Source organism: Lutra lutra, chromosome 8 (assembly GCF_902655055.1).
Source record: "Lutra lutra chromosome 8, mLutLut1.2, whole genome shotgun sequence".
In the NCBI taxonomy this organism is placed as follows: domain Eukaryota; kingdom Metazoa; phylum Chordata; class Mammalia; order Carnivora; family Mustelidae; genus Lutra; species Lutra lutra.
This window is the reverse complement of record NC_062285.1, coordinates 17,492,133-17,518,849: the sequence shown is the minus strand read 5'-3', so window position 1 is coordinate 17,518,849 and position 26,717 is coordinate 17,492,133. Positions and strand designations below refer to the sequence as shown.

Here is a 26,717-nt window from a genome sequence, read left to right as displayed (position 1 = left end):
CTGGGGAGTGGGCGTGTGCGGGGGCAGTGACAACTCCCGGGCTGGGGAGGGAGCCCCAGGCGTTAGTGGTGTGAGTGTGAACACCAGCATGCTCAGGCCTGGCACAGAGGTCTGAGGGGAGGGCTCCGGGGTGAGGCGAGAGCCTTTCCAAATGCGGTTTCCAAATGAAAATATTCCTTTCAATGACCTTGGACTAATTAGTATCCTTTCTCTTGGGTTCCTCCCAAGTTTGGACAGAGAGACTCGAGAATCAGAAAGAAGTAAGGAGACGTGAGGAGAGAGAACAGGAAGGAGTCAGTCATTTGTAAAGGAAATGAAAATCGCTTGGTGACATTAGACCCGGGGTCCGCAAGGTCTCAGACTGTGGGGAAATGGCAGTTTGCACCAGCCGTTTCGGCTGTTAAACCAACTGTCATTGGAGAGAAAAGAAAGAGCTGTTTGAATTTTGGCAGTTTGATAGACTTTTTAAAAACCTCTTTGCAAGGTTGATTTTAACATAAATCTCGAGCTAGCATAACATGTAAAATGCCACCCAGGGCCATTACAGTTACGTTACGGGTTTTATTTTCTCTTGCCAGTGGGATTTCTCTCCCCGCTGGTATTATATGTGCCTGCCAAAACTATGTAAAAAGCATTCATGGAGAGAAGTTTCCAATGCCAGCAGCCAATCCAGTTCTTTCCTGAATTCGAAGGTTGGAAGGCACAGCCTGGAAACTGGCAGGGGACACACATCAGGTCAGATGCGGAGCGAGGCTCGCCTGAAGGCGGGATGAAGGCACTGGTGTCCGGCCCGTGCTTCTGGTTAGGGACGGAATGCGTCGGTTCATTACAGCTAAAGCGGGATAGAGACAGAAGTTGGTGATGTTTTTCAGGGACAGTGATCTTCTCATCTGTCCGTTGTTTTCTGTCAACAAGGAGAAGCTGCTCAAAAACCAAACCAAACCCACGGTTCACAATAATCAATAGGTACATTTGCACTTTGTACACACACTACGCCAACACAAGCCGTCCTGTTTCCCCTCATGCTTCTAAAATGAGGAATTACAGAGAGGGTCATAGGGGGAGAAAATGATTTTGTCTAGTAATGGCTTTGATGAAACACACACCCATACACCCTTCCTGTGGCCTTTATAGTAACCAAACCTGTCCTGAGCTGACAGTCATATTTTTATACTGTGACATGGGCCGTATATTCAGGACCATCAAGATAGATAAGATTCTGAAGTCCCCCGTGATTCCCCTGTGTGAGGAAGCCTTTGTTTAACTGGCGGCAGTGTTCACAGGACAATGGACTTCGAGCGATATATGCAAATGTGTCCTTTTCCCATTACTGAAAGTGACCTTTATGATTAGATTGGAATAGCAACATCAATTCCTGGGTTAATATGACTTATTGGCCTAAAGGGAGGGAGCGTGTTCTGCTAGCAAGATTTGAAAACTAGGAATTAGACACGTCAAAACCAAACCCTTGCCGGAGCCAAAGGAGCCTTGCGTGATGCTGGAGAAACCTTTCAGCCTCGCGTGCCTCATTTGCTGTCTTTGGAAATCAGAGGAAACCACCTTTCCAGGAGTGTTACGAGCCTTACATTCATGTAAAAGTCAGAAGAGACGGCTTAAATAATATCAAGACCTATGAGGTCCCCATCTAGGACCTCTTCAGATTATTCTAAGCCCCAGGGCCATGGGCTGATTCAGGTCAGATTCAGAGACATGCATGCCAGTAAAAATCACTGTTAAATGGAGTTAAGAGTTATTGTTTATTGGCAAAACAGTCCCCTGGCAGCCGAATACGGAAAACACACAGAAGGTGACATTTCTGGAAGAGAGGTAAGGCCTCGCCAAACAAACTGCTCCCTCCAGTGACCGCCCCCCACCCCCAACCCAAACCAGCCCTTCCTCAGGGGCCAGGAGTTCTGCTATAATGTTACTCACTCTTCCCATACTCGTCTTGGTTATTTATTTGCCCTGTGATAATACTTAACATTTTTCAAATGCCTTGAAATAACTTGACCAGGATCTCGAAGTCAACACATGTTAAGAGCTGGGGGAGAAAAAGTGGCTGGGACACACAGAGCAAAGCCAGCATGTGCTGACAGGCACCTTGCCGTCCTGGACGAAGCGAGCGGAGATGAATGTGGAGACATTTTTCAGCGAGGCGCGGGGTTTCAAAGGAAAAATCGTGGTATCACTTAAAGGAAGAGAGCACCCACTGATGTTAGAGGAACTCCGGTCACTTTTAGTTGATTTAAAAAAAAAAAAAAAAGTTGAGATGAAGTTTGCAACCACACAAACATTTCTGCAGGTACACTTCGTGTTTGCAAATGAAGAGCCGTTTTCAAACTCTGAGAAAGTGTGTCTTTGTCAAAAGAAGTTGACATCGCCTTGTTGAAGTATTGTTCTATGTGAAAGGCATTTGGCTGGGGTTCTCATCTGTGGGGTTAGAATGGTTAAGTATTTAATTGCTGAGAAGGTAATCCTATTATTTCAGATTTCATGCGTAATGAATTCTTCTTCCGAATTTGAGGAACTCTGAAGGGAAAGTGAGATTCTCTGGGAAGTCTTGTTTTTGAAAAAGTGCTTGACAGACATGGTAGCATCCGAGCAGGCTCGGTCTGGGAGAGGCTTTTAGCCATGGGCTGGGGAGCAGGTACCAGAGGGCGAATGCGGGAAACCCACGTGACCATGGAATGAGGTGATGTCTGCCCTTGGTTCCCAGCATGAAATCACCGCAAAAACATGACTTTTTAGAAACAGGGCATAAGTGAATACTTTGTTTCATTAAAGCCCCTGCTATTTCTCCTGGGAAGTTGTGCATCTGTGGAAATATCTCAGCCCTGAGCGTTTAATAGTACCTTTTTGCGTACCTCTGAGAAGTTTGGGGGAAACAGGGCATGCCTTTATGTCCCCTGTTTCTGTCACAAATGACTAGACGAGAAATTGCTTAGAAGCAGAGGAGGAGGAGAGGACAGTTGGGGCGGAGGAGGTGCTGGGTGAAGACGGAAAAGGCTGGCGAGCACCGCAGAGCCCCCAGCACAAAACACAGGTGTCCGTGAAGGTCTGTCGTCTGGGTGGATGACTGGATGGGACCAAGTGAAAGCTTTTGTGTTCCCAAAAGTCAGCCAGTGCTTTTTCCTGTAGAACCTACCCACGCCCCCAAATGATTGGGAAATGGGGACTCCTGATTAAGTTGATTGATATGCCCTAAATGAACCACTTAATTTTAAAAAAATGTTCAAAAGCCTTAATGACACTCACACCGCACGGACCAACCCCACCATGACTGATGGGATTCTTCGGTGAGTCCTAAAGCCCTCGAGGATGTCCTCCTGCCTGCACAGCATTTATCATCGTGCAGCTCAGCAAAAGCGTTCTGTGAGCTCTTGTTTTCAGATGAATTTGATTCTTGATAAATAGGAATGTATTTTGCCTATGTTTTTGTTCTTGCTTTTATTACGAAGCATGTTATTATTTAATCTTTGCCTGGAATTTTGACAAGAGAAATTTGTAGGGGTGGGGCGCGAGGGGGGACACTGGCAATGACCTTTGTTGATGGGTTTGACCTTTGCTAAGTGGGCTTCTCAGTGGGCTGCTGGGGCCTCCAGAAAGGGACCCTCTGGAAGTGAGAAGAATCGGCTGTTTTAAGCCACAAGTGGAAAAAACCTGAGGTTTTGGAATTTGTGTCATGGTTTCTCTTTGCGACTTGGACTACATTTACAACTTAATGGGATTGGTGGACTTTTTTTCCTTATGCTTTTTAAACTTTTTCATCGCTCTACAGAAATATTCAGGAAGTTTTCATTATTATTTTTGTAATGTAGTAAAACAGCTAAGGATCACTTATTCATGACATCCAAGAAAATGGGAATTACTCTCCCTTAACCTCAGTCTCTTTCTGCCCCAAGACAGCATGCTTATCAACATGTTTCCCTGAACTCCTTGTCCAGTAAAGTTTTCTTTCTTTTTTTTTTTCACCCGCTGTGTTGCATCAAAGATCCGCTAAAGAATACTTCAACAGAGGGCCTGCACGCATTTTACTTGTAGAGAAAATTCAGGATGGAAGCCACCAGCCAGAGGGAGGTTTCTGGAAGATGTTGAGAAACAAACTAGATGGTAATGAGACAGGGTAAAGGAGAAGAAAAATATCTCTAACATGTTGTTAAGACAGCTTTAGAAAACATTCTGGTCCCAGTAAAAACCTCTCAGAGCTGTGTGTCTACCAGTTACTGTAAAGCCATTTTCTCTCACTGGAGATGAGTTCGGTCACATCTTCTGTCTGGGAGAAAATTGTAATTGGAAGGTTGGTGTAAGCAGAGAACAGGGGCCCAGGCCTGTAGAGCTATGGTCTGCAAGGGAGGGCCCCCTAGTCCCCAGTGCCCCCCAATGTCAAGTTACCATCCATGCTCGCCCATAAGTTCCTTTAGTTGACTGACTTTCACATCCTCAGTGGTTCACACAAAACTTAACACACACTAGGACTTCAGTATATGCTGTTACATGAGAGATTGCGATGTAATTTCTGTACAGTCAAATCCTAGAGGCCCATGTATCTAAGGATCTTGTTTTGTGGCAGCATTTTTTCAGTATCGGGGCTGGTCTCACAGGCATCAGGACACCTACACTTAACAGCCCGACACAGCCTGCCCACACAGCCCTCTCCCTTCCTTTGCTCATTGTTGTGGTTGCTTCCTGTGCAAACATAGGGCTGCTGTTGACATGTGATTCACATGTTTCAATTGTTTTTGTCCCTGTGAGAATTCTGGCTGGGAAATAATAAATAAATGAAAATGAGTGAGGAAATAAAAATGAGAAAGCGGGGGTGTGTGTGGGGGAATTCAACATCCTATTTTTTACAAGTAAAGTTATAAATGCTGAATCAACATTCGCTCACAGTATAACGAGAAGGTGAGGGTGCATATGGTCCCATCACTGACCCCTGTGATTTCGGTTCAGCCATGAGAAGGCCCAGCCAACCAGCACGAGCCGTTACCAAACACAGTCTACACAAGCAAGTTGAGAGCGGGGAGCTGGGGATTTAGCTCAAGGTGACCCTACAACTTTCTCTATAAATACAAAGGCTTTAAAAGCTGTCATGCATTCCCCTGCTGCTTAATACTTGGGTAGTAATATCTAGGGGCATAGACACCATAAGAAAGGAGAAAGACCCAGGTGCTTGGATGACTTTGGGGATGTTTCTGATCCCACTGTTTTCTGTGAGTGCCCTTTAGAGCACAGACACCTGTCCACTTCCCCGACTCCAGACCAGGTTTTAACAAACCTTCAACCAGTCTAAGAACAAGTTGTTTATGCCCCACTCAGGGGAGATTGTAGTGAATGTAGGTAGAAGTGGCCACTCGAGTCACTTCCCAGCTCCCCTACCTTATTCTACTCCTTTATTTCCAAGAAAATTCTGAGTGTCAAAAGCCTTTCCCTCAATTTCAATACCAGCACTCTTTTAAAGAGTTCTGATTTCATTTGTATTCTGTATTTGCAAAGGGTACAAAAGGGTATATTACGTAGAGCAAGTATGTCTCCCATCTGTCTTGAAGTCCTGTATTTCCCCTTACTTCCAGGGGCAGCCACCGAAGCTGGTTTCATGTGTCTTGTCCCAGAGATTCTCTGTGTAGCTACGTGCATATATAGTTATTTAGAACAACTGGGATTATCTTCTGTACACCTCGATGTACTGTTGGGTGCCATGTTTTGTTCTGTTTTGTTCATTTGTCAGTTTATCTTGGACAGATCATTCCAGAATCAGCACATTTAGAGTATCCACATTCTTTATAAGAGCTACATGGTTTTCTCTTTTTTAGATAAACGTCTACTGGATATTTAAGTTGTTTTCCATTTTTGCCAGTACAACGAGGGCTTCAGTGAATGTGCCAATATTATTGTTCCATACATGTTTGAGTATTTGTAGGACAAATTCCTATCAGAGGGATCGGGGTGTCAAAGGAATAAGTTCTATCTACCGCCATTTTCATATATCTATGTACAGAATATGCCACTCATTCTGTTCATCCTCCTGTCTACTCCTGGCCTCTAACTCTATCCCTAGTGGCGTAAAACCATTTGAAAGTGCCGTATTGTCTCAGTTCTCTCTGTCTACTGTTCACTCAGTCAGAACAGTCCTCTCTCACTCACTATCCCACCTCCTCTCCTGGCACACGATGCTTTGGATTTCAAATTAGATAGAACCACTTACTCTTGGTAGCTTTCTGTCTCCTCAAGGGATGGCCTAATTGTCTTTCTGTGGGCACCCAAGGCACCTGTGTTTTTGCCTTATAGCAGAGAACAGACAGCAAGCCAACATGTGAAAAAATGACAGACTGTAAGATGGATTCTAACGCCAATGAATGGAGTATCATGATGAAGAGGGAATTATGGAAGAACCTCCATTTCATAGGATTTTCAGTATGAGAAGGAACAAGTCAGAGAAGGACCTTGCAGGATATGGGAAGTGTAAGCACAAAGGCACTGAAGTTGGGGAGAACAGGACTTATTTGGGAAACAGACACAAATCAGGTATAGTTGGAACACAGGGAGGAACCAAGAGATTAGATGAGATCGAGGAAACAAGTCGGGGGGCAAGATGAGCTAAAGCCTGGCAGGCCACGTGAGCAGTATGGATATTCTGAGTACAATGAGAAGCCATTGATGGGTTTCATATATGTGAGTAACAAGTGACATGTTTTGAGTTACCTTTTGGGGAGAGGAAAATATCCCTTGTAGCAAGTGGGCACTCAGTGAGAGATGATAGTGGGTCTGGACCAGAATGATAGGCGTGGAAAAAGGGGGAAGTTGATGGAATGGGATATTTTGAAAGAAGAGCGAGCAGGATCTGCTAATGGATTGACTGTGGTAGCGAGGGAAAGAAATGAGTAATCGTAGTTCCCAGGTTTTTCATTTGATTAACTGAATGGACTCTGAAAGCTTTTTTTTTTTTTAAATATTTTCCAAATTTACATTTTATTTTATTTATTTATATTAACATATAATGTATTATTTGTTTCAGGGGTACAGGTCTGTGAATCATCAGGGTTATACAATTCACAGCACTCACCATAGCACATACCCTCCCCAATGTCCATCACCCGGCCACCCTATCCCCACTCTCCCACCCCGCTCCTCTCCAGCAACCCTCAGTTTGTTCCTGAGATTAAGAGTCCCTTATGGTTTGTCTTCCTCCCCAGTCTCCTCTTGTTTCATTTTCCTTCCCTTCCTGCACGATCCCCTGCCCTGCCTCTCAAATTCCTCATGTCAGTGAGATTATATGATAATTCTTTCTCTCATTGACTTACTTCCCTTATCATAATACCCTCTAGTCCCATCCACGTCATTGCAAATGGCAAGATTTCATTTCTTTTGATGGCTGCATAGTATTCCATTGTATATATACACCACATCTTCTTAATCCATTCATCTGTTGATGGACATCTAGGCTCTTTCCATAGTTTGGCTATTGTGGACATTGCTGCTATAAACATTGGGGTGCACATGCCCCTTTTGGTAACTACATTTGTATCTTTAGGGTAAATACTCAGTTGTGCAATTGCTGGGTTGTAGGGTAGCTCTATTTTCAGATGTGCCTGTAATCATGTTTTTGATAAAGTCTGTGTCCTGGGACATCAATAATGGTCACATAATACTTGGTGGTCTTGAATTTCACAGGGAGAGATCAATGGTGATATCATGTTCATGTTCAGCTTTCAGTTTATCCAAGACCCAAGCATACTTGAAGTAGTCCTTTCCCATCTCAGCAGCCTCCCTCTCAGATTTTTTGAGAGTTCTTTTGTTGATCCCACCACATTTGTAGATCAGATGACCTGCAGTGGTAGACTTGCCCGAATCTATGTGTCTGATGATGACGATGTTGATGTGAGTCTTTTCCCATTTTGGTTTAGGCTGAGCGGTGGTTGTCATGACACCTGTGTTCTGGTGACAAAAGTGCTGAGAAAAAGCAAGCTTCTTCTTCTTTTCTTTTTTTTTATTTTATTTATTTGAGAGAAAAAGAACATGAGCAGGTTGAGGGGCAGAGGAAGAGGGAGAAGAAGATTCCCCGCTGAGCAGGGAGCCTGATGTGAGCCTCGATCCTGGGGCTTCAGGATCATGAGCTGAGCTAAAGGCAACCACTTAACCACTGAGGCACCCAGGAGCCCCTGGACTCTGGAAGCTTAAACAAGGTGGTAGACAAGGAAAATGGATGAATTTGAGGGATAACTTGGGAGGGAGAATTAGGAGGATGTGATATTATTGGATATGGGGGAGAGGTGGTAGAATGGAGGGTGGGGAAAATGACTCCCCAGATTTTGGCTTATACACCTAAATGGATGGGAGTAAGATAGAAAAACTGGAGGAGGCCTAGGTTTGGGGGGAGAGAAGAGTATGAATTTAGTTTGGTATTTACAGGGTCTGTGGCTTAAGGGCCTTTGAAACTTCTAATTGTAGAAGATGAATTGGTTGAAGTTTTGGATCTCAAAGGAGAGATATGAGTAGGAGGTACAGATGTATGGCTTATGATGTATCATTGATAACTGGAGTCATGAAAATATTTGAGACTGACTAGAAACAGTTACATACAGTGAGCAGAGAACCCAGGTCCAAACCCAAGGGAATGCTAACATTTAAAGCTCAGTTGGAACTTTTAGGTTTGGAGGTCAATGGTGGCTACCTAATTCTGAATCTTCCCTTTCACCCTCTGCAAATATCCATAAATCCAACAAGGAAAGCAAATAAAGCCATGCCCCACACCTTCCGCAGTACTAGGAGACAGAATACCAGGGCACTCAAACTACCTCTAAAACTAAAACAAGTAAGAATTCAACTGTCCCCTGCTCACCACACATGCTAGTGGGTGTGGAAAACAAGGGAGAGGAAGCTAAAGAGACTCAATAAAGAGTAGAAGGGTACAGAGACAATAAAAACGTCACCCCTAGAAAAAGAAAGCCCAATACTGAAATGCAAGTCATGCATTGATAACTCATAGCATGGCGAAAGGAAAAGAGTTTGAAAGTGAGCAGAGCGGAAGCACTTGGGAGAAGCATTGCTTCTGGGGGAGACTCAGCTATTATGGGGAAGGGGAAAAACCTCTAGAGATACAGCAGTGAAGGAAAAGAAGGAAAGAAGGGGAAAAAATTAGGGATCCTGCAGAAACAAAAAACATATCCATGCTTCCCCCCACACTATTGTGCAAACGAATGAAAATACCACAGACAAGACCACATCCACATAAAACTATTGTAATAGTTACAACAGCCAGAAGGTGGAATCCATTCAAGTGTCCATAGATAGGTAAATGCATAAACAAATGTGGGGTGGCTGTGTAATGGGAGTATTATTCAGGCTTAAAAAGGAAGGACATTCTGACCCACGCTACAATAGGAACCTTGAGGACATTATGCTAAGTGAGACAAGCCAGTTATACAAGGATGAATATTTTATGGTTCCACTTACATGAAAAACCCAGAGGAATCAAGTTCACAGAAAGGAAAAGTGAAATGGTGGTTGCCAGGCGTTGGGAGAGGTGGGCTGGGGTAGTTGTTTTATAGTACAGTGTTTCAGTTTTGCAGGGGGAAAGATCCCCATGGCACAACAACGTGCATGTACTTAACACCCTTGAACTCTGGACACTTAAAATTGGTTAAGATAGGAAAGTTTATGTTATGTGTATTTTACCACAGTTTTGTTTTTTTTTTTTTGTTTTTTTTTTTGTTTTTTTTGTTTGTTTTTTTAAGGAAGTGGGCACCTTCACAATGAGCGTGAGATGATCTTTTGAGTTATCCTGGTATGTTGTTATCTATTATCTGTTAGCGGCTTAAAACGGAAAACAATTCTTACCTGACAGTTTCTGTGGGTCAGGAATCTGGGAGCAGCTTAGCTAAGCGCCTCTGCCTAAAGGTCTCTTGTGAAACTGCAGGCAAGTTCTCAGCCCTGGGTCTCACCTGAAGGCTCAGTTGAGGGAGAACCTACATGGTTTCTGGCAGGTGGAGGGAAGGTCCTCGTTGGCTGTTGGGAAGTGATAATCAGCTCCTTGCTAAGTGGGCCTCTGCTCATGACATGACAGCTGGATTCCATCTGAGGGTGCAACCAAGAGAGCGAGAGAGGGTGAGGAAGATGGAAGCCAGAGTCTTTTGTGACCTAATCTTGGAAGTGACATCTCATCATTTTTTGCCATATTCTATTTGTTAGACGCAAATCACTGTTCCAGCCTGCACTTGAGGGGTCAGGATTAAACAAAGGCATGACTACCAGGAGGAGAGGATCTCTGGATGCTGCCTTGTAGGCCCGATAAAATGATTAGACTTTACATATAAAGAGGAAAATTCTTCAGCCAAGCTACCCTTCGAATATCAAAGCTATTAACAAACAGTCCTGAGTGTGCAAGAACTCAGGGACTACGTACATACACAGGTGCTTTTCCAAAGGAATCTATTAGAAGCAGGCATATTAGCCAGGGTTCTCCAGAAAGGCAGAACCAATAGGATGGTAAATACAGGAAGAGATTTGTGTAAGGAATTGGTTTACACAATTATGGAGACTGAGAAGTGTTATGATCTGCTATTTGGAAGCTAGAGACCTAGGAAAGCCAGTATGAGTCTAAATGCCTGAGAACCAGGAGCGCCTGGGGCAGGAGATCAATGTCCCAACTCCAGTGATCTGGCAGGAAGGGCTGAATTCTTCTTCCTTCTTCTCCTGTTTTAATCAGGCCCTCAACATATTGGATGATACTCCCCTACATTGGTGGGATGAGGAGGGAGGGAGGCAAACTGCTTTACTGAACCTATTGATTCAAGTGGTAACTTCATCCAGAAATACCCTCACAGACACACCTAGAAATAATGCTTAGCCAAGGATCTGGCCATCCTGTGATCCAGTCAAAATGACATATAAAAGTAACTAACACAGAGGGCTCAGCAAACCGGCCATCCTTTTCTGGTAAATAAAATTTTGTTGGAACATAGCCACATCCATCCATTTACGTATTGTCTATGGCTGCTTTTGCTCTACAACAGCAGACTGAGTAATTTTGACAGATTGTCACCGAGCCCAAAATATTTACTGTCAGGTTCCTCAGTGAGAACGCTTGTCTCCTCTTGTACTACAGGGTGAACCTTATCCAGTATGACATGACGTGGGGTACTGGCAGGAGGACTGATGGTGAACGTTTCCTATAATTACAGCACCAAGGCTAAAATAAGGGTGGAACTATGGGCAAGAGAATAATATATAAAGATGATATGTTCTGAACAAGTAGAAAAATATAATTCAAAATAGTGAGAGAAAGGAGCGAGCGAGGGAAGTAGACTAAGACCGTGTGTGTTGGGTATTCATAACGGGAGGCAGGACGCCTATTAAGATAGAGTGCGCCTGCGTCGTGGGCCGATGCGCGGAAGCACGCGGGGTCAAGGGTCAGCGGGACAAGATGGCGCCGAGGACCGGTTGCGGGCTGCTGGGCCAGAGGGACTGGGGGGCCACCCAGCACCCCAGGCTCCCCGCTGTTTCCCGGGGTGGTTGGTGTTCACTCATCGGGGGTAAGATCGCGCAGACTGACCGGGTTTATGATTTTAAAGACTATGGGGAAATTCAATTGGTAGGTCATCCGAAAGAGGGGAGTGAAAATTTTGGTATTGATTTGAAGTTGAGAGTCAGGTCTCGGCGTGTGACGGCAGTGAGGGGACTCTTGGCCACGGGGAAGTTTATATAAACTTGAACAGAGAAAAACTGGGGCAAGTGGTTATTGTGGACCCCAGACAAGGCCATCACTAGAGTGAATTGTGCACCCTCAGCCTTAGGATCCTTTGGCTCAGACCCTGCTCCCTAATAAGAGAGAATATACCTTCTTTTAAAGACCATGTGAATGTTCCTGGAAAGGGGTCATATATTAGGGTGCAAAGAAATCGACAGGTTTCATCAAAATGAAATATTACTAATAGTTTCTGAACGCAGTACAGTAAAGTTAACATTAAAAACAAAACTAAAAATAAAAAAGCACTTCCACCTGGAAATTTTTAAAAATTTCTTTTAAACGCTTGGGTTAGGAGGGAAATATACATAAAAACTACAGAATCTGAAAAATGATAATGAAAAGGCTTTAAATCAAGAATATATTCATGAAACTTTTATATAGTTACATGGTTAAAATGTCTATATAAGAAGCAGTGGTGATTTAAAAACTCCTAGCCCTAAACACTTTTATCAATTAAAATTAAAAATTGAAAATAAATGAATTAGATCCCCAATCCAAAAATCTAGGAAAAAAAAAATAAAACCAAAAGCAAGCATGTAAAGATAATAAAGGTAAATGCAGAAATTAATGGGATTGAAAACAGAAAAACAGTAGATGAAATCCATTAATAAAAATTCTGGTGCTTTGGAAAAGAGGTACAGAACAGAGCATTAGGTAAGTGAATCAAAAAGGAGATGTGATGACAGAAGCGGAGTTTGGGGAGAAATTTGAAGATGCTGCACTGCTGGCTTTGGAGAATGGAGTCTCCCCTCAGGGTTCCAGAAGGAAGGGTATATACCTAGGAGTGTAATTCCTGAGGCCTATGGTAACCTGTGTTTAACCAGTGGAGATGATGCCAGACTGCTTTCCAAAGTGGTTGTACCAATTCACGTTTCCACCAGCCCTCTGAGCGTTCCAGTTCCTCGACATCTTCACCAATACTCGCTACTGTCTGTCTTTTTGATTCTGTCTGTCCTAGTGGACGTGAAGTGATTTATGGCTTTCATCTGCATTTCCCTAATAACTAACGGCGCTAAGCATCTTTCCAGGTGCTTATTAACCATTGGCAGAGCTTCTTTGGGGAAACGCCCATTCAGATTCTTTCCTCATTTTAGAATTTGTTTCTTTGATTAATGAGTTGTAAAAATTCTTTATGAATTCTGGATATAAGTCTTGTTCCTTTGTTTGGCACGTCTTTTCCTGATGGTTCATCGTCCTTGACTCTCTTGGTCTCCACGTATTAGACAAAGCAGGCACCCCTCCTGCTTCACGGACTGGCTTTTGTACAGAAGACCCTTGTCATTCAGCCGGGTTAGAGATTGTGGGGACCTCTACCAACTCTTTCCCTCCTCAGGGAGAAGCAGGTGGCTGTCATTTTTTGTCTCCTGCCCTGTGCTGAACCTGGGTGTAGGGGGCTGTGGAAGCTATCAGTTCAAACCACAGTCTCTGTTCTCTCCTAGACAACGAGCCTGTGCCGACCAGTAAAGAGATTCAAAACCGGTTAGACCGTTACTAGCTCTTTGGGCAGCCCTGGAGAAATTGGGGTGGTGGGCATAAAAATCAACTCTGTTCCTCCGTAGAGGCAGCTGACAACTGACAGGGATTTTTCATCCACTCGCTCTGTACCAGGCAGGAGGAGGGTCTGTGGCATAGGGCAGCCTAAGCTGCTGTGTCCTGTTTTTCCCTCAGCAGCGAACTGTGCCAGGCCTGTCAGAGCTCCAAGACCGACAAGATAAAAGCTAGTCTTCTGGGGAGACCTCTTGGAAAAGTTGGGGTGCTGGATGTGTAGCCAACTTCTGCCTTCCCCTGGGCTAAGCAGGGAGCTCGGGGGGCTCTTCCTGATCATGGGGTGCTTTGCCGGGTGCAGGGACTCCGGTGAGAGGGTGTCCTGAATCTCTTTACTGACTTCAGTGAGTCTGGTTTTGTGTTCTTTGGTGTACAGGAGCCTTTCAGTTCGTTTCTAGATTTCTCAGAAAGACACTGTTTCTGGATTGTTGCTGAATTGGTGTGTTTGTTGGGGGAAAGAGGGACCAGGGCTTTACTCCCCTGCTTGCTGACACCATCTTCACTTCAGCTTGAAGAACTTCATTCGGTGTTTATAAAGGGAGGGTCTGTTAGTGACAAGTAAAAGACAAAACATGAAACCCTCATTTCTTTCCAAGATGCAGTTGTTTTCTTGAATAAAAGCTCCTCTAATTGCTGTAGGTTTTTGGCTAATATCCAGAGCTCCGAAAAAGTTGATGAGGACAGTTTCGGCAAGTGTTTGGATTACTTTCGTGGAGAGGTGGATTTTCAGAGAGTTTTATTCCACCATTCCCTTTCCCCTTATTGTTGAAAAAGCTCTGGAAAGATCAGTATGAGTCAGGGCTCTTCCAGAAAAACACAACCAGTCAAAGCTGTTTATTAAGTGATTTATTGCAAGGCATTGATTTATATAATTGTGAGGGCTTATTAGGTTAAGTTGAAAAATCAGAGGGCCGGCTGTTGGGAAGGGTGGGCTGGAAATCTCAGGCATGAGCTGAGCTGCTGTCCATAGGTAGGATTTCTTCTTCTGGAAACCCCAATTCTGCTCTTAAGGCCTTATTGAATTAGGCCCACTCAGGTCATCTATACTAATCTTTCTTTGGTAACATAAACTGATCATAGACCTGAATCCATCTACAAAATACCTTCCTAGCAACACCTATATGAGCATTTGATCAAAGATTTTCATGGGGTCTCCAGAGAAACCAAGCCAACCATGACTGTCCAAATCAGATGCAGTACAAAGTGACAGTTTGATTCCACGTGCATTAAGTGGAAGGAAATCGAGGGCATCTAATATTTTGGGAAACTTTGTGATGTGATACAGTACAAAGAATACCTAATGCAGTACAAGGAACACCAAGAGGACATGGCTGAAGAGCTGGCCCCGGGACTTACTACCTCAGAGGGTTTACCAACCTGTCTGAGCCCCAGTCTCCTCACTGTGAGAGGAGAATAATACAAATAAAACCATGTGTGTGAGATTTAAGTGAGAGAATGTGAAGGGAAATGCTTTAGCCCAACACAGACCCCTGAGTCAATGGTTTTTTTTTAATTTTTCCAAATTAAATCTCATCACACTGATGACTTAAAAACCTTTTTATATAACAGCATTTAGAGGACCAAAAGCCAAGAGCATCTCTACATCCATGGCACATGTATGCTCCCCCCACCCCATGTGGGGACAGTGGATGTGTGTCCAGTCGGCAGATCACAAATGTCCCTTAGTCTGTCCGGTCCACTAGAGCTGTGATCAGTACACACAGTGCATTTGTATATTTTGGCATTTTTGGTGCTGCTTATTTTTTATAAAAAGAGGCAAGGCTCTATTTAGGCACTTTGTTTAATTAAAAGCTAAATTCCTAAGCCCACGTAGGAAGACAGTAAAAGAAAAAAAAAATGTATGGCTTCACAGTTAGACATTCAATTCAGTGTTGGATTTTGAGAGCCTTGTGCTTGACAGTGTGACGCTTCTCTGCTTTGCAAGTGCATTCACTGCAGGAACACGGTCTGGTCATTCTGTGATTACTTATTTTTAGAAACTTAGACCTGCTAACTTTCAGTAAGTCATCTTTAGCAATCTGGACATAAAGTGGGAGTGGAGTGCAGTGGAAGGATGAGTTGTAGTTTCAGAATTTAAATGGAAAACTTCCTCATTTTGCCTGGTCAAACCTTGGTTTGGAGATGTTTAAGTACAACCAAAGCAAGAAGAAACTCCCTTCTGGAACTTTGGGGGAAAATATCTGAGGCCATCTAAGGCACCAGATCCACAGGCTAATAAGCTGCTGACCCCCAGACTACCAGGAAGCTTGAGGGGAAAAAAATGTTAGGTAAACACAGTCTAACAGATTCTTATATTTTAGTACTATCATCTTTGGTAAATAAAACTAGGTAAGGGGCGCCTGGGTGGCTCAGTGGGTTAAAGCCGCTGCTTTCGGCTCAGGTCATGATCCCAGGGTCCTGGGATCGAGCCCCGCATCGGGCTCTCTGCTCGGCGGGGAGCCTGCTTCCCTTCCTCTCTCTCTCTGCCTGCCTCTCTGCCTACTTGTGATCTCTGTCAAATAAATAAATAAAATCTTAAAAAAAAAAAACTAGGTAAAAGTAGCACATATTTTTGCCACAGAATCCTTAACTAATACGATCAGAGACCAACAAAAAAGATTTTTTAAAAGTGTGTAGGAGTATCTTAAAGTTATAGGACTTTTAACAAAGTGATTGACCGAATGACTTGAAGTTATGCCCCTTTTGTAAATGGATTTCTCAGGTAGTCCGTTCCCCTGGCGGCCATGACTGTAACTTGGGATGATCATAGCAATTTGCTCAAACTCAAATGGCAGTAATAACTTCAGTAGAGACTGAGGGCAGTCAAGAAGTTGCAACAACTTTAGTAAAAGAATGAAAGAAATCTCAACAACTCCAGGCAGGAGGAGAAGATCTCTGGATAATATAGCAGTTGTAGCTGAAGTCTATGGTTTTGCAGAAACTACTTTGTGGTACTAAAATGAGGCTCTGTTTCAGGGATCGGCAGACTTTCTCTGCAAAGGGCCGTATAGTAAATATTTCAAGCTTAATGGGTGTCAGGTCTCAGTCACAGCTCAGTCTGCCACTGTGACTTGAAAGCAGCAATAGAAAATATGTGAATGGGTGTAACTGTTTCAGTAAAACTTTACAAAGATCATGTGTGGGTTAGATTTGGCCCTCAGGCTGTGTTGCTGCTCTAATCAGTAAGAAGCTATCTTGTTTGTATATTTTAAGTATAGAAAGGGGAGGCGGTAAGAGACGGAAAGGGAGAGAGAAAGATGCTGTTACAAAAATTTTTTAAAATCAGTGACTCATTTAGTGGGATTAGCCACTTAAGACAGTGTTTTCCAAACTCACCATTCATCAAAAAAGTGAGACTCCTATCAAGCGACAGTAATAAAAAGCTGTTGGACTAGGTAAGAATGATAGAATTGGAATAATACAGATCAACTCTCATAAAATGAACTGTGTAGGACATCTGCTCTAAAATGCGGGAGGCTGCATGCCAGTGAGAGCTCTCAGAACACAGCGGAAGGGACCAGGGAGAGAGGAGCGCTCACCCAGGAAAGGCAGTGGTGAGATCTTGGGAGTCCCCAGAGGGTACGAGGGCCCTCGTTCAAGCATCCAACTCTCCATCTCGAGCTGCCACAGAGTGCCCGCCCTGACTTTGCTGTGAACTGTCCTCTGACCTCCGGGGCGAGTGACTTGGCTTCTGGAGCCCAGGCTTTCCTTATCTCTGACACCCCCTGTGGCACAAGGTGTGGGATTCTGTGACACAGATCTGTCACACTGGATTCTGAGAAATCCTAACCTCTGGTCCCTTCTCTTAAGAAGTTAAACTAGACACAAGTGTTTAAGAGTGAGAGAAAATTACAGACTGCCCTTTGGCAGGATTTCCACCCAATCGCAAAAAGAGGACTAAAACTTCTGAAGGGCATTCGGTTTAGATGAAAAGGTACCCAGCTGTGCTCTTTAAGCCTGTTTTGTATGAAGGAACTTTCCGTAGTCGCTCTGTGTAGCTTATCAAGTCTGCCCTCCCAGGGACACTTCTGTAGTCTTCGGGGCCACTTTGGAGTTTCTGATAGCCAACTGTTTAAAGAAAGCGGTTTGCTCGGTGTGTGAGCCGGCAGACAGCGTGCGTGCCACTGTGCGGGTCCCTCCTGTGCGTGGGAAACTCAAGGTGCAGCAAGTTTCTGCTCTTTAGGGAGAGCAACTTTTATATTTTTAACATCACAGCTCCAGATAACGTGGCTGCAGCTGACTAAAGTGCTGTTTAAGAAGATGGGGAGGAAGCGATGGGGGCTGTTATTTTGCGAATTGGAAGAGGCTTTTATGTGCAGTAGAGACCATGACCGCTGATTTTGTGCTGATTAAACATCCATGTTCAGTGGTGGCTGGGGACTTGCAGAGTCCACCGACGTTAAGAACTCCTGGGTTCAATTCCATCTTCCACTTGGCCTTCTCTCCTCTACACTGCTTCGTTCCGTACATTACCACTTCATTGTCCACAATTCTTAGTCCCTTTGCATTTAACCCTTAGTTGCTTATTCCCAAAGTGTTGGCATCAAGGAGTAATGCTTCCTATCGGCTTTTGTCCTTCTGTGAATTAGCAATAACCAATTTTCTGGGACCAATGTGAATTTAGGTCAGGAAATTCAGTCATTGCTCTGTGCACGATAAAACCCACAGAGCTCATGGGAATACTGGGACAAAGGGGCACAGTACCCCAAAACTTCATCACTGGTACAATTAAAAAAAAGCAACCTAATAAGAACAGTAGTACAGTTTTCAGTGTTGTCAGGAACCATATAAATACCCCAATAAATGTGGCAGGTTATCTAGAAAAGGACCTGCATGGAACCTGTGGTAGAGGGCCTTGGAAGGGCTGCATCTTTGGGGCTGCTGGAAGGCAGAGGATGGAGTGATCCCAAGTCAGACCAGGGTGACTGCGCACAGGGGGCGACACTGGGGGAGCTGGTGATGTTGGGGGGGGGGCTGCGTCTCATGTTTTCCTGTGTGGCACAGTTCAGCTGGGGGTAGTCTGCTGTGTTCATCTGATGTTCCTGGTGGACCGAAGTGCACACAAGTAAATGGGGAAAAGCACATTATGCTCAAATGATTCCTCATAGCTCAGTTGCATTAGAACACACAGGCATTTTCAAAACAAGTGCTATAGCCAAACGGACTGTGTTTGCTAACCTGGCACCAGCGGCAGAAGAATGCTGTCAGAAAGCCTTCCACCGTCCGCGGAACCCCAAGAAAGTTCCAGAAAATGCTGACACAAGAACTATGGTTGGTAAAAGTTAAAAATGAAACAATTGTATTCACTGGAGAGATTTCTTTTCTCTGCCTGTCCCTCTTGCAGTATGTCCATTTTGGTGGGGAAGTTTCTGTTTACTAATAAAATAAGTCACAGGTTGAAGGCAAAGCTCTAGAGAGGGAAAAGATTCAATTTCACTTTTACTACTTCAAGGATCAGCTAAGTACCGAGTACTTAGAATTCATTTGCAGTAGAGAGAAACACAACGGAGAGAGAGGAACGAAGGATCCACCTTGAGTCATCAAAGTGCTTTATTTTGTAAAGCCTGGCTCATGACTGGAGTGTATTGTTAGCACTAAGAGATACAAGGCAAACTTCCTCACTCTGTCCAAACAGTTTATCGACAAATGAATGACAGAGACTGTTACAGACAAAAAAAAAAAAAAAAAAAAACATTTTGTAAACTTCTAAAAGCATACACAGACGGGCCACAAAGGAAATGGTTACTCAAATAATGTATGTGTACCTTATCTTTACTTCAGGGTCTCACTTTCTTGGGTCAAAGAAACCACAATATGACTTCAGAACACTGAAACGGACTCGATGCCAGAATGAATGGTGTGTGGGGGGGAGGGGCGCAAATCCCAGTCTCAGCTAATATGAGGGCATAAAATTCAGATTTGGACAGCCATGTCACAGGGGTGAGAACATCAGCCACCATGACTCACAGACCTCGGGTGAAGTCACTACTTGTAGAATGGCATTGCTGCTGGCTTTCAGAGACCCTGATTTTGCTATCACCTCATTTTCCCAAGTCAACCCACACACAGTGGGCACAACTGAAGTCTTGATAAGCCCTGAAGTAAAGTTCCTGGAAGGGGCAGTATGCGGGGGTGTTTGCTTAGTTCTAAGTAATCACTGAAAGGTGGCTTTTTTTTTCCTTTCCTGAAACTGCCTACAAAAATCATCTCGTGTTTTAAACAAAGAATTTCAAAGGCACAGCTTTAGCACAGTGTATAAGTTGATAACCTACCCTAAGCAAGTCTAATATTTTAGCTTGACGCCTTTCCGAGGATGCCAGAAAGTTGGTAAATACATGATTGATGTTGGAAACTTATAAACTGATTAAAACACAACCAGCACAGTTTAGGGCAATGAACTTACATAACCAGATTTGGGTTAAACATTTAAAAAAAAAATCTGGTTGATAAATGTACATCTGGAGGAAACAAAACAACCCTTTTCCTTTTATTGTATAAGACTGCCTACCATGTACTTTGAATAAAACATTCACCCAAAAACATGACTGCAGGATACATTTCAAAATAGGACAAACATTATTTCACCTACACTGTAAAATGACTTTACATGTAAACTTCAGAAATCACATGCTGTACATTAAATTTTTAGATTCAAAAATATCCCTGTTTTCCTAATAATGTAAACAGTAAAATTGAGGGTTTCAGTTAAAGGGATAATTCATAACAAAATACCACTCTTTAATCAATGGTGAAACAAACATCTTAGAATCCATATTTGCCATTGTTAACAGGAAAATTCAGAGTTCTAATGCTTTGCTCACCTTCCCACAGTAGGAGATGTAGATACCATTGCCCAAAACTATGCAATTTTCAGGTAAGCTTTATTTTATTTTGTAGCATTAATTCCTATATTGCAACATAAGAGTGTAACAGTGAAGAAGCTCCAGGCAAGAAAAGAGAAGCAATTTTCCTGGACATACTTACTGAGGTGAAAATGTACAGACAAGAGTCACTAGGGGCATCAGCTTCTTGCTGGAGGAGGGGCCTTTGTCCCCGGACACCGGGAGTCCCGACATTGTGGAGGCAGAACCCTGAGCCCGGGCGTGCTGGCGATGCTTGCGCTCCCCCGGCCAGCGCCAGGGGCTTGGTGGACAACTATAAAGGAGTGTCAGCGTGCGTGGTAGAAATGTAACATTCGCAGTAAGTTTTTTTCTTTTAATCACCATCATTATTATCATCATTATTATTATCTTCATTATTATTATGAATACTGTCACATCTTTCAATTCCAAAAAATAAACTGATCCACAGTTTATCGCATGATGCCAACATGGTCGGTCTGACATGCATTGCCTTTACCCCCTCCCCCCGCGTGTGCTCACCCACCCATCCATCCATCCACAGCTGGAATCAGAGGGTTGTTGCCCAAATGCACTCTGACTGAAGCTGATCGGTTTTCATTAATTAATTAATTAATTTTTAAGGTACACGCGCGCAGACACACACGCACGCACGCACACGTGTCAGAAATAGCTAGAACGATGCTGGGAAATATCAGGTAGCTGTTAAAGCGAGTAGCCTCCAAATCAGTCATCTTGGCCTGAAGATGTAAACGAGGAGGTGTGCTTCACTGAGTTTGGTTTTCGTTTTTCCTACGCTGAAGCCACCTCTGTCCTTCCCGTGCTCATGTCCGTCCAAGGCCATGTGGGAGGTTACGTCAAGATGTGGCCAATAAAGTCCAAAAAGCGCTTTGAATACTGTTCTGGGTTCACGGTCGAGATCTCTGCACCAGCCTGGGCAGTTTTAAAAGAGAAGAATTATCAATATAATTACTACTAAGTCTCTATAGCAATTTCCAATTGCAGCTAAACACAAAGCTAGTAATTTTCCAATCTCTGCCTCTGTTCTTAAAACATAAAATATCTTGCATATTGTGTCCAAACAATCAAGGTTCTTAGAAATCTGTGTGAAAATGAGGCGAAGAGTCAGTAACAACAGATGCTGTTATCACACTGACTTCAGCAACTTAAAAAAAAAATCAAACTAGCCATGTTTGGGATGTGCCTGTCAGGCGGTGGACTGTGCGGCCTACGCTCAGAAGCCACACGAACAATATTGCCGTTTTTCAGGAGAGCAGATTGGAGATCCCTTGAGAGTGATGCCAACAGCAACATTTGCTTGAAGTGAACAGACAAGGACAGAGGATCAGGTTTCTTTTTCAGGACTCAGGTAAGAGGCGGAGCTCACAAGAGGGGTGACAGCCACAGCAGCCGGGTCTGGATCAGCTGCCCCCCAGCCAGGTAAGACCAAAGGCTGCGGATGGCACCTCCCCCCACAGGGCCAGGCAGCTCCCTCGGCGAGGGGCACAGGGCTGCCATTGTTCCCCTCCACAGAGACCTGCCTGGAGCAAGGAAGCGGGGCCCCTCGCGGAGGCTCAGCGGGGAGTTCCCATTCCGGGAGGCAGCCCTGGCGGCCAGACCTGAGGTATGTAGTTACTGGCCAGTTTCCTGAGCCGCAGAGGGCAAGACCAGTTTTATGAAGTCACCATGGGCTATTTTTAGACACCCATACTCCCTGGGGAACCTGTAATTTCCCAGCCTGGCCTGGGCCACGGGGATCTCCACGGAGGAGCCCAGGCCTTGAAGGCAGAGAAGAGAAGAGTTTCCAGCAGCAGCTCGACACATTCCTTTGCTAAGAGTAAGGTCTTGCTCCTGCAAACTTGTGCTCAGTCCGTGGCGTATTGTGGAGCTGAGCCGGGGTCTCGTAGAAGAGACTAGAATGGAGCCATGCTTGCTCCGATCGATTTCGAGTTCCCCAGGGTGTGTGATACTGCAGCACATGTGGGGAGAGGTAGGCTCAGACGCAGAGCACCTGCTCACCTCGGGTGTCCTCCACTAAACCCCATCAGCAAGGGGTTAGGACTCCTTTATTAGTTGGGGCCCTGAAACTCCGAAGTGTTTTCTCAAGGTTACACAACTGGGAAGGCTAAAATACGGATTATAGGGTTTCTGAGCCAGTTGATCTCTGCAGTAGACCCGTGGTTCTCAGCCAGCGGTGAGTATCAGAATGACTACAGAGCCTTTTCCAGACCTCCCCCAGCCTCCTGCACCGGACTCAGAACCAGAGAAGGGGGACGGTGCCTCAGGCATGCACGTATTTCACAAACGCTACTCCGAAGGATGCCAGCTGCCAGGTGAGAGCCCCCAGGTACCGATACAGGCCCTGGACTCCAGCAGTGGGCTGGGTGAGGTCTTCAGCCCTGCTTTGCACACTGCAGGAGCATCATACGTAGTTGCTGGTGATGTAACTAAAATGTTTCTCTGGCAAAGAGGATATGTTTGTAGACTGGCTCCCTTGCTGGGAGGACAACCTGTTTGATTTTAAAATACAGAAAAAGAGCCTTTTTAATCGAGGCTGATGTTCTTGTGTCTCTCGGCTGGCTGTACCCACTACAGGCAGGCACCTCTCCTTGTGTGAACGGGCCAGGGCCCAAGTTCATTGCTATGGGCTGGGGGTCTCTGGCTTTTTTAGCAATGCCTGGAAAGCCAAAACAAATCTCTACAATAGGAGCATAATGGATGGTCACAACATGTGCAGTTCAACCAGGGAGGGGGCTTTTGCTGGGAGGGCAGGGGATGGGACTACCAGAGAGCAGGGGGCTGGCTAGGTTCTGGGGAGCAGTCCCATTTCTACCACTTTCTAGTGCTGTGACCTGAGCAGGCTACACAACTGGCCATCACGGGCTCGTCACGGGGAATTCAGCAAGTCCCCATATGCACAGGATAGTGGTAATTTAGAACAAGCACAATGAAGGTGAAGAATCCATGTTATTAAACTTGGATCTTGCATGCAAAAGATAGAGAAAATACCATTCACTGTGCAAAACGGAAGATAATCCCGCATGTTCAGGAAGTGTCTGAAGCACAGATTAGTGCGTCAGAATAGTCTCAACAGGTCGGTTTTGAGGACTCATGTGAAAACACTTAGCTGTCTTCACTGTCATCTTTGAAGCATTTTCCCAACAAAAACGCATTCGTACAACATTCCAGAGATGCACGAGTCTGTGACTTATCCCGTGCGTAAAAGGACAAGCCGCTGAGTTTAAGTGACTTGCCCAGGGTGTGGGGAGAGCTGGTGTGAGCCTGTTGGCATTTGCTGCCTCTCAGTCTCACACTCTGAACTCGACCCCCCAAACGAACAAGAATCCCCGAGGGACTCTGGCCAGCTTGGCGGTGAGGAGCAGGGCCGGTCCCCGCACCGCAGACAGCAGCGGGGCCCGGGAGCGGAGAGGGAAACCTGGTGGAGGTACTTACCCCATGCTTAACAGTTTTGGCGGCGTGGGCAGCTTTCTTTTTTGCATCATAATGAGTCAAAATGTCAATAATTGCCATAAAGTACACCTCTTTCCTGGGCGAGTCTGTAAAGGGATGAGAGCAACAACTGTGGGACCAGTGACATGGCCTAAAAGAGCACCGCCGGAGGGGGAGGAATCCGGGACGGGGACCAGAGGGGTCTGACCACAAAGGCTGGGTACACTGCAGCTCAAACACATTCTGGAAAACGACAACTTACTTTTTACTCCCTCCTCTGGTTTAATGGTGTGGGGAGAGGGGCAAAATGGGGGAGTGGGGTTGGGGGATACAGGCTTCCAGTTCTGGAGTGCGTACCAAGGCACAGCACAAGGAATACAGGCAGTGAGAGGCTAACGGTGTTGTGAGGGGACAGACGGCAGCCACCCCTGTGGTGTGCACTGCGTCATGGACAGACTGGTCCCATCCCTATGCCGGACATCTGGAACTAACCTAACATGGTGTGTCAGCTCTCCTCAAGTACAAAACAAAAACAAGTGCTAAAAAAAATAAAATCGTAATTTGAAAAAAAAATCCATGTAACTCCTGCATATCCCTGTTAAATAGCTTTTTTTTTTCCTGTCCCCAATTCTCTCTCAATTTAAAAAGTAAAAAAAAAAAAAAAAAGTATAACCCCCAGAATATCACCAGTAGAGGTCCAAGGGCAAGACTGTTTTCCTTTTTTTGTTAATCTGCATTTTCCTTAATCATTATGTATTGCCTTGGTGTAAAGAAAAATGCTATTTTAAAAATACAATAGAGGTAATTTTGCTCCTTAATCCTTTTCTACCAGTACGGCTGTAATGCACTTCGCAGAGCCTGCCTCTGCCTGCAACCCTGCATGGAGCTTTCCAGCAGCATTTGCTCACTTGCTGTCTCGGTCACATTCTGGTAATCCTAGCAATATTTTAAACTTTTTCATTATTATATTTTTATTGTGATGTTTGATCAGTGATTAAAACTCACTGAAAGCTCAGATGATGGCTAGTATATTTTAGCAATAAAGTATTTTTAAAATAAGATGTGTATGGTTTTTTTTCCGGACACAGTGCTATTGCACAAATAGACTATAGGCTAGGGTAGACACAACTTTTATACACACTGGGAAACCAGCACATTCATTCGACTTGCTTTATTGTGGTCTAGAACCCAGGGTATCTTTGAGGCATGCCTGTTTGTAATTCTGATTGAGTCCAGCATCAGAACTGGATAAAGGCATATATTCAATCAGTCTTCCTGCGTATTTCCACCAGTATAATGCTGTTTTAATTGTAAACAATGAGAGAAGTACATTTGACTATATCTAATTATCTGTGTTGAGAATTTTGGTGAGCAAAATAAAAAAAATCTCATGGGGCATATCAGCCAAGTGAGTCTGAGCTGTGTTTAAACAATGATGAACCATTTTTATTACTCAAAAAATAAGAGGCATTTATCATCTCTCTAAATTATTTTGATTTTCTCATGCATAAGTAGCTAAAGTAGAAAGTAATATTCCTTCAAATACCCAATCATACAGATTTTGAGGATTAAGACTGCGCTCACGCTGGAGAAGAGAGCCACCGACCCTTTAATGGGGCCAAGGTGGGCTGGAGTGACAGAGTGTCCGCTCAGCAGAGGATGGACAACAGCAAACCAGACATTCTCATCCCACACCCTGGGCCAGCAGCGCTCGTGAAAGGGAAAGGGCTGATAGGGATGAGACACCCGCCGTTACAGGGTGGCCGAGCAAGGTTCAGACCCTATCTGTACCTGGCGGGGGAGGGATTCCCAACACTCTTTCAGAGCCACGTAAGAGCTAAGAAAACATTTACAAACATTTCTTCTACGTGTCCCCTACATTTACAGAAGTGCGTGCACATGTGTGTTGTGTATATAAACTAGTTGGTGGCTTCGCTCTATTCCCTTAACATCAAAAAATTCAAGGGCCTTTTCACAGTAGGTTTCAAAACCAGAGATTACAGATCCTCTTAACATACTCCCGTCCCTGAATCGATTCCTGGGGCTCTGGGGAGTAAGTCTTGGAGGGCAGCCTACTTTTAACGGGGATTACAATTACTGGTAGGAAACAATGCAAAAATCAAACCATTTCATAGATAAAAAGAGTTGGTAATAACTCAGCTTACTTTCATGGCATTTAATTCCATAAACATCAATGTTCGGGTCAAACTCCCCTGGAGCCAAGGGCGGTGAGCTGTTCAGCGTATTTCCAGGACTGTCCGGCGGGGTCCCGACGGGATGGGCGCCATCGCTCTCCCCCTCTTCTTCCCCCTCATTCTCTTCACACTCCACCTCTTCCTGTTCGGCTCTCTCCACGTCGTGGATTCCCACCAGGAGGCTATAGTCCATGAGCTTTAACTGGGCAAGAAACTGGGGGCAGGGGAGGCAACAGGGTCAGTCATGCCTTAAACGAACCCCCAGATCTGAAGCAAACGGGCCCAGGAAAATGCCTGTGGGGGGGACGCTGGGAGGGAAGGGGCAGCAGAAATGAGGCGAGGGTCTCCCTAAGAGGCGGCTCAGCCAGGAGCCTCCTCTATGATGCTCTCACAGTCCCAGGCAGCTTCTCTGGCCAAAAACGTAGCCCCACACTTGGGGCTGGCTCAGCCCTGGTATTATTTTCCCTGAAACGCGAAGCTGGATGCCGAGAGGCAAGCATTGATCACGTGGAGGTTGGATTACCCCAAAGAGCAGAGCGCATGACTGGCAAGAAGGAGGCAAGAGAGCCGTTCTCCCGACAATTAAGACTGGCTGATGGGAAAAACCAGGGACCTCCCAAGTAGCTTCCAGCAGAGTCTCTTGTGAAAGCACTTTGAAATTCAGCACACGGGGCTGAGAGCAGATTATTATGCTGTCTGTCACAAAGAAGTAAAAGCCCAAATGTCCCAATCAGCCAGCAAATGCCCGTGTCAGTGCTCTGGTGACTAACGCGGTCCTTCTGTCCTGCTCGGATTTCCTTATGGCGGGAGCGGGGGGACCGGAGAAGCCGGACGGGGCTCCCTTCCCACGCAGCAGCACCGGCCCAGGAGGCCTCTTCTCCCTCCTTCTCCTGGTCCAGCCGTGGGGAGACTAATGTGGGGCAG

At 44.9% G+C, this 26,717-nt stretch overlaps 1 protein-coding gene and 1 long non-coding RNA gene across 4 annotated transcripts in view; one reads left to right on the top strand and one right to left on the bottom strand.

Annotated features, from left to right (window-relative positions):
• The window catches only part of LOC125106484 (uncharacterized), a 40,609-nt gene extending 15,844 nt beyond the window's left edge, over positions 1 to 24,765 (top strand). The window contains exons 3-6 of one of the 3 annotated variants that reach the window (XR_007129336.1): positions 21,418 to 21,517; positions 21,682 to 21,772; positions 22,319 to 22,481; positions 24,431 to 24,765. This is a non-coding gene — a long non-coding RNA (uncharacterized LOC125106484). Of the gene's footprint in view, positions 1 to 21,417; positions 22,482 to 24,430 lie in introns of all 3 variants that reach the window. The other 2 variants (XR_007129335.1, XR_007129334.1) reach the window with 2 other exon arrangements.
• Positions 19,468 to 26,717, bottom strand: part of PIP4K2A (phosphatidylinositol-5-phosphate 4-kinase type 2 alpha) — a 174,484-nt gene continuing 167,234 nt past the window's right edge. The window contains exons 8-10 of the mRNA XM_047740564.1: positions 25,764 to 26,007; positions 23,602 to 23,705; positions 19,468 to 21,081 (exon numbers count right to left, since the gene is read on the bottom strand). Of these exons, the coding sequence (XP_047596520.1) occupies positions 21,001 to 21,081; positions 23,602 to 23,705; positions 25,764 to 26,007 (429 nt within the window). The 3' untranslated portion in view covers positions 19,468 to 21,000. The remainder of the gene's footprint in view (positions 21,082 to 23,601; positions 23,706 to 25,763; positions 26,008 to 26,717) is intronic.